General features: G+C 38.1%; 1 protein-coding gene across 1 annotated transcript; it reads right to left on the reverse strand.

Annotated features, from left to right (window-relative positions):
* Positions 1–247: 247 nt before the first annotated feature.
* On the reverse strand, positions 248–8,972 carry LOC103520634 (muskelin; the record flags this gene model as incomplete). Its single annotated transcript, XM_017448576.2, is given in 6 exon segments — positions 248–510; positions 2,676–2,918; positions 4,488–4,679; positions 6,257–6,472; positions 7,460–7,647; positions 8,821–8,972. Coding segments are annotated over 6 exon segments (1,204 nt in total), but the record flags the coding sequence as incomplete, so codon positions are not given.
* Between the last annotated feature and the right edge of the window lie 3,539 nt (positions 8,973–12,511).

A 12,511-nucleotide genomic window follows, 5' to 3' on the forward strand; every position in this document is an offset into this window, starting at 1 on the left:
TCTGCTTGGGTGGCGTCATAGGGATTGTGTGAGAATACAGGTCAGGATCTTTTATATAGCTGACTTGGGCCGTCGCGCGTTAATTTTAATTATAAATTATATCTCCACTATTTAAACTGAATAATGTCCTGAAATTTAATAATATTTCTATCTAATTTACTTTCAGTTTAATTTCCCCCCCCTCTTTGTCAAGTATTTCTATTTCCTCCGATCTATCGCATTCTAAAAGTAATTCGACATTTTTCTTTTTTTTTTTTTACTTTTGTTTCCGCGTCAATTATTTATCATTATATTATTCTAAAACCGAATAATATCCTGCAGGTTCTGCTTGGGTGGCGTCATAGATTGTGGGAAATACAGGGTCAGATCTTTATAGAGCTGACTGCGTCGCGCGTTGATTTCGCCGGATAACGAGACCTTGGTGGTGGGGAGAGGAGAGGAGGAGGGAGGAGAGGGGGGCGGCGAACCTTCCCCTCCGCCGATGAACAGGTGCTGAGCGAGACGGCGAAACTGAGAACAGAGAGAGGAGAGGGGGAATAGATTTTTTTTTTAGTTACCAACATAGGTATATATTTATTTTTTAATATGTGACATGTCAACATCATTGATAGTAGTATAGTATATCACTGTCCTATAAGCTCAAGGCTTGTGTAGGACATTGATAGAAAAATTACAATGACATTAGGTATTTAGGTACCTAAGTTATAAATGAATTATTTAATTAATATATTATTAAGGTGCATATAACTCTGTCATTTGAATTCTGCTCTTTTTCAATTTTTTTTTTTTTTCGAGGAATAATTTCTAATATTCAGTTTTTGTTCTCACAGTTCTCGAGATATTTATTCAACATGCATTTTAATTTATCTTTGCTATTTATTATTCTAAATTCTGGAGGTAACCTGCTCGCCTTAAAGAACATCATGTCACCTAATCATTTGGTGAATAACATTCTGGTTAAAATTAATGAACTAAAAATATTAAATATAACTGTAAAGTTCCTATGGATACCAAGTCATCTAGGTATTACCGGTAATGTTCAGGTGGATGAGTTGGCGAAGAACTCGCAGAATGCACCTTTGCTTAGTATGATGACCAGTGAAGATTTAAAATCCGCGATTAAAAAGAAGCTACTAAGTGAATGGCATCTCCACTGGAAAAATAATGTGATCAATAACAAACTAAGGCGAATTACCTGTAAAGTTCCTATGGATACCAAGTCATCTAGGTATTACCGGTAATGTTCAGGTGGATGAGTTGGCGAAGAACTCGCAGAATGCACCTTAGAATTGGAACTGAGTGAAAAAAGTAGAATAGAAATAGAATTAACCTTACGAGTATTTCTACTCTTAGGATGAGATTCAAAGGACACCCCGCAGTCTAACCAAGGTCTCATGTATTTTGACTGTATTTTAAAATGGCAAAATGCAGAAGACTTTGGTTAGATTGTGAGATTAAAGGGACTTTTACCAATCTCAGTGGTGTAGTGGTTAGCGCGGTGGACTTCGGCTCTGGAAGTTGGTGGTTCGAGTCCAAGTCAAGCCATTAAATTTAGCGTAGTGCATTAAGCAGGGAACGACATTTGTGACAAGCATTTATGCTTAACACAATTAAAATTCCTTTAAAAATTCCTTTAAAGGGACTTTTCAATCTTATCTCAGCAGAATATGAATAATTAGGTAGGAACGATTGATCCAATTTTGACGAAACTTGGCAAAAATATTTAACACAAAGGAATTTGTCTCATTAAATTTTGGGCACTGTCCGGCCAGACCATCTACTTGAATGCCCTAACTTACCAGAGAAATGTACCAGAGAAGATCTACTTGCAGCCAACAATAAAGCTTTGGCAGTAGTTGCATTCTGGAAAGATATTGTTTAAATCTCGCTCTCCCCCCCCTTTTTTTTCCCCCAATTGTTAATGCCTAATATTTACCTATTTGTCAAATCTTTACCTTTCTATGTATGCGTTCATTTTTATAAAAATAAAGACGTCTTCATAGAAATAGAATTAACCTTACGAGTATTTCTACTCTTGGGATGAAATTCAAAGGTCACTTTACCCCGCAGTCTAACCAAGGTCTCATGTATTTTGACTATTTTCGACCATTTTATTACACTGTGAATGTTAAAATGGCAAAATACAGAAGACTTTGGTTAGATTGTGAGATTAAAGGGACTTTTACCAACCTCAGTGGTGCAGTGGTTAGCGCGGTGGACTTCGGATCTGGAGGTTGGTGGTTCGAGTCCAAGTCAAGCCATTAAATTTAACGTAGTGCATTAAGCAGGGAACGACATTTGTGACAAGCATTTATGCTTAACACAATTAAAATTCCTTTAAAGGGACTTTTTAATCCTATCTCAGCAGAATATGAATAATTAGGTAGGAACGATTGATCCAATTTTGATGAAACTTGGCAAAAATATTTAACACAAGGGAATTTTTCTCATTAAATTTTGGGCACTGCCCGGCCAGTATATTGAATATTTTGATTATTTAAGGTGCATTTTGCATGCTGTAGGCATAAAAAATGTAGCCGCAAATACTCTCGCAGTTAAGACATTGAAAAACCTAAAATTACATAGCTTTACCTCCAGACTCTGTTCCTTGTCATCATGGTTAATCAACTCGGACAGGCTTGTCCATTGAAAAACCTAAAATTACATAGCTTTACCTCCAGACTCTGTTCCTTGTCATCATGGTTAATCAACTCGGACAGGCTTGTCTGCAAATATTGCAGCGCGCTGAGCCGATCACACAGAGACAACTCCTGGAACTTTGCGGTGCGCACGAGTACCTTGGTGCGCGCCAGGATCTGGTCGCGCGTGGGGCGGGATAGTTGGAGGCGCCAAAAGTCGTCCAGGCGCAGCCGGGGCGAGCAGGCCTTCCCCGGGTTACCGCCGAACAGATAATGCACCTGAAGAGTAAGATTATTAACAAGTTTCCATTTATTTTTGATCGATAAAAAAACTCAGAACATACATTTTTTTTATAAATGGTATACCCATCCGTATAAGCAGAGCTTGTGCCACGGATGGGGAGTTCATTTATAATATTTATCTAGTTTCAATTTCATTCTATAAATCTTATTTAAGCTTAGCAAAAGATTGTAAATATTAAATAATTCATCAAGACATTCCCATTTAAAGAAATTGATAGAGGTAGAAAGAAATTGATAGAAAGAAATTGATAGAGGTTTAATGTTACAGTAGACTTACGATTATTTCAACTAATTGGAACCGAGGGTAGTTTAAATAATCGAGGCTCTGTATAAATCAATGAAAAGAGGGCAAAATTTAGATAAAAAAGAACAAAATAGGGAATAATTTTGAAATTAAACAAATAAAACTAAGAAACAAACAAAAAACATGTCTTCAACATCGTTTTCTTCATCATTGGTTTCGTTAGTTTGAGCCCTTTCAATGATCTTTTCCTATGATAAGATAAGATATCCTTAGAGAGATGGGGGGGTATTTTGGAGTTAAAATAATATAGTTGAATTCTTCCTCGCCTTTTCCCGTGTTTAGACGGGGTTGGCGATTTTCTTGAGCCTCTCAATCAGCCCTAACTAGGGAGATTGCTTTAGTCTAACATTTGGTTTTGGCTACAAAAATTCTACAAGATGCCCTTCGCACTCAACCTTTGCTAATTCTTTTAGCAAGGGAAATATCAGGCTGGTCTAATCCCAGTTTAAAATACTCCAGTCGGACTAAAAAAAGGTAAATATTCTATTCTAGAGGTGGAACTGAATATGTCTTCACTTGACTTGGACGATAATGCTCTAGTTATAATGCCACTTGACAAAGTATCCCATTTGGAAAATATTCTAGTGATGGGAAAAATTAAACTTTTCAGGGCTCCGGATCCCAAGTTTCGAAACGCTCTAAGGTTTCGGATCTGAGTTTCGAAACTGAAACCTGAAACTTTCGGGTCCGTTACGTAACGAAGCAGACTAAGCAGGGAGGTTTCAGTTTCAGTAGGTATCGACAGAGTTTGTAGTGCGCTTGCGCTTCTGGCTTCTGTCTTTACTAGAGTACTAGGGTTGTGAGTCTGAGATTTCATAGGGTGTCATAATTCAAGTTTCGAAACTTTAACTCAGCGGTTTCATGAAACCGGATCCGTATTCTCGAGGTTTCAGTTTCAGTAAGTATCGACATAGTTTGTAGTGCGCTTGCGCTTCTGTCTTCTGTCTTTACTAGAGTACTAGAGTTGTGAGTCTGAGATTTCATAGGGTATCATAATTCAAGTTTCGAAACTTTAACTCAGCGCAGCGGTTTCATGAAACCGGATCCGTATTCTCGGTTTCGAAACCGCGTTTCGAAACAGTCATCACTAAAATATTCTATTCTATCAAACTGTAGGACTTACCTTATTGACGCTATCATACACCAGTTGATGTGCAAACCGCGGACATGGTTCTACGTGGGCCATCTTGCTCCAATAGTCATCACTAAAATATTCTATTCTATCAAATGGTAGGACTTACCTTATTGACGCTATCATACACCAGTTGATGTGCAAACCGCGGACATGGTTCTACGTGGGCCATCTTGCTCCAATAGTGTTCACCCGAATTCTCATTCTTATAGACACAACTCCATTGGTTCTTCCCCATTTGGTATACCCAGAAACTATTCTGCACCGTCTCTTCTCGCTTTTCTTTCTCCTTACTCAGTCCCTGAAAATTTGAAGAAAACAGGTTGAAGAGTAATAATTCGATACGTTATGGTACCGATTTCGTTATAATTCGATACGTTATGGTACCGATTTCGTTATAATTCGATACGTAAAACAGGTTGAAGAGTAATAATTCGATACGTTATGGTACCGGTTTCGTTATAATTCGATACGTTATGGTACCGGTTTCGTTATAATTCGATACGTTATGGTACCGCACTGGTTCGATAGCAGTCTTTAATCCCTTTCTTTTGATGAAATTGGATCTTGAAAAAGTTCGCCCAGTTTAGACTTATGTGGCGTATGGTACAGGTGGGCCAATAAATGGTACGTTTTTTAGGTGGGCGAATAAATGGTACACTTATCCTAGCCGATTTCGTTATAATTCGATACGTTATGGTGCCGATTTTGTTATAATTCGATACGTTATGGTACCGATTTCGTTATAATTCGATACGTTATGGTACCGATTTCGTTATAATTCGATACGTTATGGTACCGATTTCGTTATAATTCGATACGTTATGGTACCGATTTCGTTATAATTCGATACGTTATGGTACCGGTTTCGTTATAATTCGATACGTTATGGTACCGGTTTCATTATAATTCGATACGTTATGGTACCGGTTTCGTTATAATTCGATACGTTATGGTACCGATTTCGTTCGGAAATTTTCGAAAGGGAAAATGATAGGTGCTGGAAATTGAAAATTTAGACATAAAACTTTTTTTCTTTTTTTTTTTTTTACTACCCACAAAAACAAATGTGTAAAAAAAGTAATTCGATACGTTATGGTACCGATTTCGTTATAATTCGATACGTTATGGTACCGATTTCGTTATAATTCGATACGTTATGGTACCGATTTCGTTATAATTCGATACGTTATGGTACCGATTTCGTTATAATTCGATACGTTATGGTACCGATTTCGTTATAATTCGATACGTTATGGTACCGATTTCGTTATAATTCGATACGTTATGGTACCGGTTTCGTTCGGAAATTTTCGAAAGGGAAAAATGATAGGTGCTGGAAATTGAAAATTTAGACATAAAACTTCTTTTTTTTTATTACCCACAAAAACAAATGTGTAAAAAAAAAGGTCAAGTTCCTATCCATATCCAAAAATGTCGGCCTATAAAAGTGGTGAGATCAGAAAATTAAGGTCAGGTCTGCTTCTCGGTCAAGTTCCTATCCATATCCAAAAATGTCGGCCTATAAAAGTGGTGAGATCAGAAAATTAAGGTCAGGTCTGCTTCTCAGTTTTTTGTGTCTGCTGAAAATGCTGGATCTCAATTCCTTCGGCCTTCTCTCAATTTCAACTTGGCGTTCTTTTTCCTTTTGTTCTCGTGCTAGGTACTGTTATTTATTTGAGAAGGAAAAACATAGCCAAGTTGAAATTGAAATTATGTAATTTAAGGTAGTATTAAGTTAGTATATAAGATAAAAATTGTCAACATACTGCCCTGTATTAAAGACAAATAAATATTCATTCATATTTAAATACTTCACACATGGCCGTGATGCTTAGCGTGTAATCAAATAAATAAATAAAATATTTAAATACTTACGGATAGCACATAGATCTCATTCAGTACAGGATCAATGGTGGCTCGCCTAGTAAACCCAGATGCTGGTAGTCCTTGCGAACCATTACACCCATCCTGTTTACTCTTAATATTCTCCTGAATACTTTCGATTTCATGCGTGTCCACATTGTAGGAGATGAAATCGTTGAGGTATTCCTTGTTGCGCTGACCCGCAAATATGTACAACTTGCGAAGTTCCTGCCAAAAAGGAAAGTATAAATGAAGATATAGGTAATGGCAATTGAGGATATGCATTTGAAAAAGGAAAAAAAAAATATATAGAAAATAAGTATGAAAGGTCGATTTTTGTGAAAAAAGTTGTGTTGAAAAATCCAAAATCTGAAGGGAAATCTGTGAAAAAAAAATCCTTTGAAAGTATGAAAGGTCGATTTTTGTGAAAAAAGTTGTTGAAAAATCCAAAATCTGAGGGGAAATCTGTGAAAAAAAAAAAAAAAAAAAAAATCTTTGAAAAAAAAAAAAGTCGACTCTTATTAAAAAAAAGCTGCTGAAAATTCCACATCTGAAGTCAATACTGTGAAAACATATCTTTGAAAAATCGAAAAAATTTAACTTAAATTTTGCCTTCTTCTTCTTCTTCTTCTCCTCTTCTTTAAATTTTGCCTAAACAGATTTAATTCCTTAAATCCAAGAACGGCTGAATATCTTTTGAATGGCTTAAGATGAGAAGCTGAAATTCGGGGTAGAATAGAATATACCTTGTTCACCGTGCTCGAATGAGACTAAAAAGTCCCTTTACCGCTTTACCCCAACAGTCCAAACAAGGTCTCGTGTATTTTAATAGGTTTATTAACTAGCCTCCTCCTCTTTCCATTTATGTCCTTTTTTCGCCCGCTTGCGTAATTTTAAGCCGTTCAAAAGATACTCAGCCCTTCCGTGAGCCCTTTTTTTACTTTTTATTATTTCTCCTTTCCTTCTTCTTTTTTCCCTTTTCTCTCTTTTTATACAACTTTTTTTTAGGCTGATTCCCCCTTAGTCAACACAACCTCAATATGCAAAGTTATTCAGTCTCCTTATTTCTCTAAAACTGTGTTTCAAATTTGTTATGAATTTATGTTATATGAAATAAAGGTAATTTTATTTTAATTTATTTATTTTAAGTTTAATTTATTTATTTAAAGGTATGTAAATGTAAAAAAAACACCCTGTATATTCCCTTTTACTTACCGGGTGGAACAGCATGGAATGTCCGGCTCTGGATTTGATAGGGTGCCGCGCATGCGTACAATTACTGTCGGGGATGATCTGCTCCCAGCTGCTGGTGGGTATATGATAGGCGTAGAGACCGGAGAAGATTTGTTCATAGGTAACTCCAACTGTGACTGAATGTAGAGGGGCACTAGGCGGCGAGTGAGCTACGGAAATAGAATAGAATAGAATAGAATTAAAATAAGAAAGACATAAGAAGAAACACATTAAAACAGAAGAAGAAGGTTTACACCCGAATTTATGAACAAAATACTGGCTCTCAGGTCGCACCGAAGCATCAATTTCAAATATCTGAATGTAGAGGGGCGCTAGGCGGCGAGTGAGCTACGGAAATAGAATAGAATAGAAATAAAATAAGAAACACATAAGAAGAAACACATTAAAGCAGAAGAAGATTTAAACCCATATTTATGAACGAAATACTTGCTCTCAGGTCGGACTGAAGCATCAAATCAAACATTTGATAGGCCAAAATTGTCTTCAGTCAGACTTAAGAGCGATAATGTTTGTTCATAAATAATGGGTGTCGCACCATAATAAATTTAAAAAAAATAATAAAAATAATGGGTGTAAGACAACTTCAGTATTAGAAATTTAGAATGAGAAAAAATAATGAAAAATAAAACAGACTCCAACTGTGACTGAATGTAGAGGGGCACTAGGCGGCGAGTGAGCTACGGAAATAGAATAGAATATAAATAGAATAGAATAGAATTAAAATAAGAAAGACATAAGAAGAAACACATTAAAGCAGAAGAAGAAGAAGAAGATTTAAACCCATATTTATGAACGAAATACTTGCTCTCAGGTCGCACTGAAGCATCAAATCAAACATTTGATTGGCCAAAATTGTCTTCAGTCAGACTTAAGAGCGATAATGTTTGTTCATAAAAAATATGGGTGTAAGACAACTTCAGTATTAGAAATTTAGAATGAGAAAAAATAATGAAAAATAAAACAATAATGGTGGAAGCAGAGAGTTTTCTCTATTCTATGGGGTGATTTCTCTTCTCTTTTAGTTGCATAATTCCTTACTTTATAATAATTTTGTTCACTTTTTTTAACATTCCCAACCTTAAAACTACGTTTAGAACACTCTTGGAGCAATTATTTCCTCTTTCAAAGAAAGTTTGAAGCAATATTTCATTGACGTGTCTTCTAGATAGTTACCATTTTGTTCGCTATTTTTAACATTCTTAGCCTTGAAACTACGTTTAGAACACTCTTGAAGCAATTATTTCCCCGTTCAAAGAAAGTTTGTAGCAATATTTCATTAACGTGTCTTCTAGACAGTTGTCCCCAATATGTCCCCCCCTTACCTAGTCCAGACGGGGATGAAGGCATCGCTGCGTTGCCTAGTGAACCACTGGGATTTTGGGGCGGGGAAAAGCGCTCTGCTCCGCCAACGGATGAAGGTAGAGAGACGGGAATGGAGAGGGGAACGATGTTGTTGTTGATGTGCGAGTTGGCGGCGCTGCCGCCGCTGCTTGAAGAGGTGATCAGTCTTTCTTCCGATTGCCTAAGAAGGGGAAAAATGCTTTTGAGCTGCCTCGGTGGTGTAGTGGTCAAGGTGCTCGCCTGGTAAACAGGAGGGCGTGGGTTCAATCCCAGCCGAGGTATGGAATACCTACCTCGGTGGTGTAGTGGTCAAGGCGCTCGCCTGGTAAACAGGAGGGCGTGGGTTCAATCCCAGCCGAGGTATGGAATACCTACCTCGGTGGTGTAGTGGTCAAGGCGCTACCTACCTCGGTGGTGTAGTGGTCAAGGCGCTACCTACCTCGGTGGTGTAGTGGTCAAGGCGCTACCTACCTCGGTGGTGTAGTGGTCAAGGCGCTACCTACCTCGGTGGTGTAGTGGTCAAGGCGCTACCTACCTCGGTGGTGTAGTGGTCAAGGCGCTACCTACCTCGGTGGTGTAGTGGTCAAGGCGCTACCTACCTCGGTGGTGTAGTGGTCAAGGCGCTACCTACCTCGGTGGTGTAGTGGTCAAGGCGCTACCTACCTCGGTGGTGTAGTGGTCAAGGCGCTACCTACCTCGGTGGTGTAGTGGTCAAGGCGCTTCCTGTCCTGATTTCCTCTTCATCCCAATTATTCTTATTATTTATTCCCCCACGTGTTTTTTATTTTTCCTTTTTTTTAATTAATGAAACATTTTGCCTCAGCTTCCATGCTAGGTCAGAGTATAAAGAAAAGCAAAGCATTGTCGAGCGCTCGCCTGCTGAGCTTTACAAGTTCCATGTATAAGAATTAAAAATGTTCTCTTCGGGGTTTGGTATTATTAAATACGTAAGGGGTGAAATCTCAACTTTCATAATAGATCAGTTGCGCTTACTCGGGTGATGTTTCAAAGTCATAGAGCAGGAAAAATGAGGACCAACGGAATTTTTCTTTTTCTTCTACCGGGTGATGTTTCAAAGTCATAGAGCAAGAAAAATGAGGACCAACGGAATTTTTCTTTTTCTTCTACGACTTCTAGATCCCGAGATAAATTGATTAAAAAAATGTCGGTAAATCGTGAACTTTGACGTCACGGCATACGCTCCCGTAGGCGATGACGTCACATCAAATGTCCCGTCAAAGCTCCCTCGCAGGCAACGCATTAATGCGTTTGTGCGCATACGTTTCTGCGCAGTTCTTTCTGCTCCTCCGCTAGCACGCTTGCATACTGGCGCTACCTAGCGGACGAAAATAGCAACTGCGTTAAGTCTGACGTCACACATCTTCCCTAGAACGGAAAATAAAAATTGAATTTTCGATTGTTTACAGTTACTTTTTCGGAGTTTTGACCTCAGATTTGGATTTTTCCCAACTTTTTACATAGGAATCGACCATTTATTCGCAGTTATTTTTTCGGAGTTTTGACCTCAGATTTGGATTTTTCCCAACTTTTTACATAGGAATCGACCATTTACATAGCGGTAAAATCTTGAACTCTGACGTCACGGCATATGTACGCTCCTGTCGTAAGCAATTTTAGACCTTTCAAAGTTACTTTTTCGGAGGTTTGACATCAAATTTCGGAGTTTTGACATCAGGCTTCAGAGTTTTGACATCAAATTTCGCAGTTTTGACATCAGATTTCGGAGTTTTGACATCAGATTTCGGAGTTTTGACAATCAGATCAGATCCAGAAGATTATCAGATTTAGATTTTTCACAACTAATTTTTAGGTAGCAATCGACTTTTTATTAATAAATAAAATACAACAGTTTTATTACCTTCAAGAACTCGGGTTGTCTCAACTGTTGATCCAAATTGTCAAATCTGATCTGATTGTCAAAACTCCGAAATCTGATGTCAAAGCTCCGAAATCTGATGATCCAAATATAGTAATTACCTTTAAGAACTCGGGTTGTCTCAACTGTTGATCCAAATATCATAATTACCTTTAAGAACTCGTCTCAACTGTTGATCCAAATATCATAATTACCTTTAAGAACTCGTCTCAACTGCTGATCCAAATATAATAGTTACCTTCAATAACTCGGGTTGTCTCAACTGTTGATCCAACTATAATAGTTACCTTTAAGAACTCGGGTAGTTTCAACTGTTGATCCAAATATAATAGTTACCTTCAATAACTCGGGTTGTCTCAACTGTTGATCCAAATATATAATAATTACCTTCAAGAACTCGGGTTGTCTCAACTGTTGATCCAAATATCTTCCCAGGACGAATATCTGCCGTCTCTCCGGATCTAGACAGAGTTTGTGACAGGAACGCGGCGTTGGGCCACCCTGTATACAACAAGAAAATACTCAAAAATGGGTAATTGTCTAACAATTCTGTTTGAGTTGTATGCTGTGTCATTTGGCAAACCAAACTTTGGGCAGTTCATCAATAAATTATTATTTATTGTTTCTCTCTTGCACTAGGTCATTATCGAAGACTTCCTCGGTAACAACAATTTAGTGCAGGGAATAGAATAGAATGAACTTCAACTACTTCAGTTTTCTTCTTCTTTTCCTTCGACTTTTCCCGTGTACAGACGGGATCGGCCTTTTTCGTCAGCCTCTCAATCAGCCCTAACTAGGGTGATTGCTTTAGGCTTAGGCTGACATTTGGTGGTTTTACAAAAACTTTACGAGTGGATGCCTTTTGCACTCAACCCTTGCTATTTCTTTAGCAAGTGGAATTCAGGCTGGTAACCTGTTTAAAGTCCCCCAGCCAGACTAACTGATCTAGGTCCCATTTAAAGTCCCCCGCCAGACTAAGCTGGTCTACTCCCTGCTCCCTGTTTAAAGTCCCCCCGACCTATCTCTACTCACCACATATTCTACATATAAGATCATATTTTACTATCGGTTTCATTATACATTTTGCCTAAGAACGCTAGGCATTCTATAGAATAACTAGTTATTCTATAGATTGTCGATAACAAATTCTATATAACTGGGCATTCTATAGAATAACTAGGTCTTCTATAGAATGCCTTGACCAGGCAATTCGTGAAATTATTCCCATTTCACACTTTCCCCAGGCAATTTATAGAATTCTACGTTGGGACATATCAGGGTCCATCACTCACCACATATTCTACGTTGGGACATATCAGGGTCCATCACTCACCACATATTCTACGTTGGGACATATCAGGGACCATCACTCACCACATATTCTACGTTGGGACATATCAGGGTCCATCACTCACCACATATTCTACGTTGGGAAATATCAGGGTCCATCACTCACCACATATTCTACGTTGGGACATATCAGGGGGTCCATCACAGACGCGCTACCCTCCAAGCTAACTATGCTGGCCAGAGCATATTTGTGGTTCCGGGGCAATTTCTCATGTGGCCAAATGTACAAATGTAAATTAAAATGGCACAACTATATTTTCTTGTGCCACGGCCGTAATGGTGTCTCCCCAGCCATGGCAAAAGTACATTTTTTTTTTTTTTTCATTTTTTATTTGTGAATAATTTTGGAGAAGAAGAAGAAAAAAAAAACATTTTCTTACCCAGATGATGGCGTGAGTACTCGGCCTCCGAACACATAGATCTTG

The sequence above is a fragment of the Diaphorina citri genome, unplaced genomic scaffold, assembly GCF_000475195.1.
Source record: "Diaphorina citri unplaced genomic scaffold, Diaci psyllid genome assembly version 1.1 scaffold3871, whole genome shotgun sequence".
In the NCBI taxonomy this organism is placed as follows: domain Eukaryota; kingdom Metazoa; phylum Arthropoda; class Insecta; order Hemiptera; family Psyllidae; genus Diaphorina; species Diaphorina citri.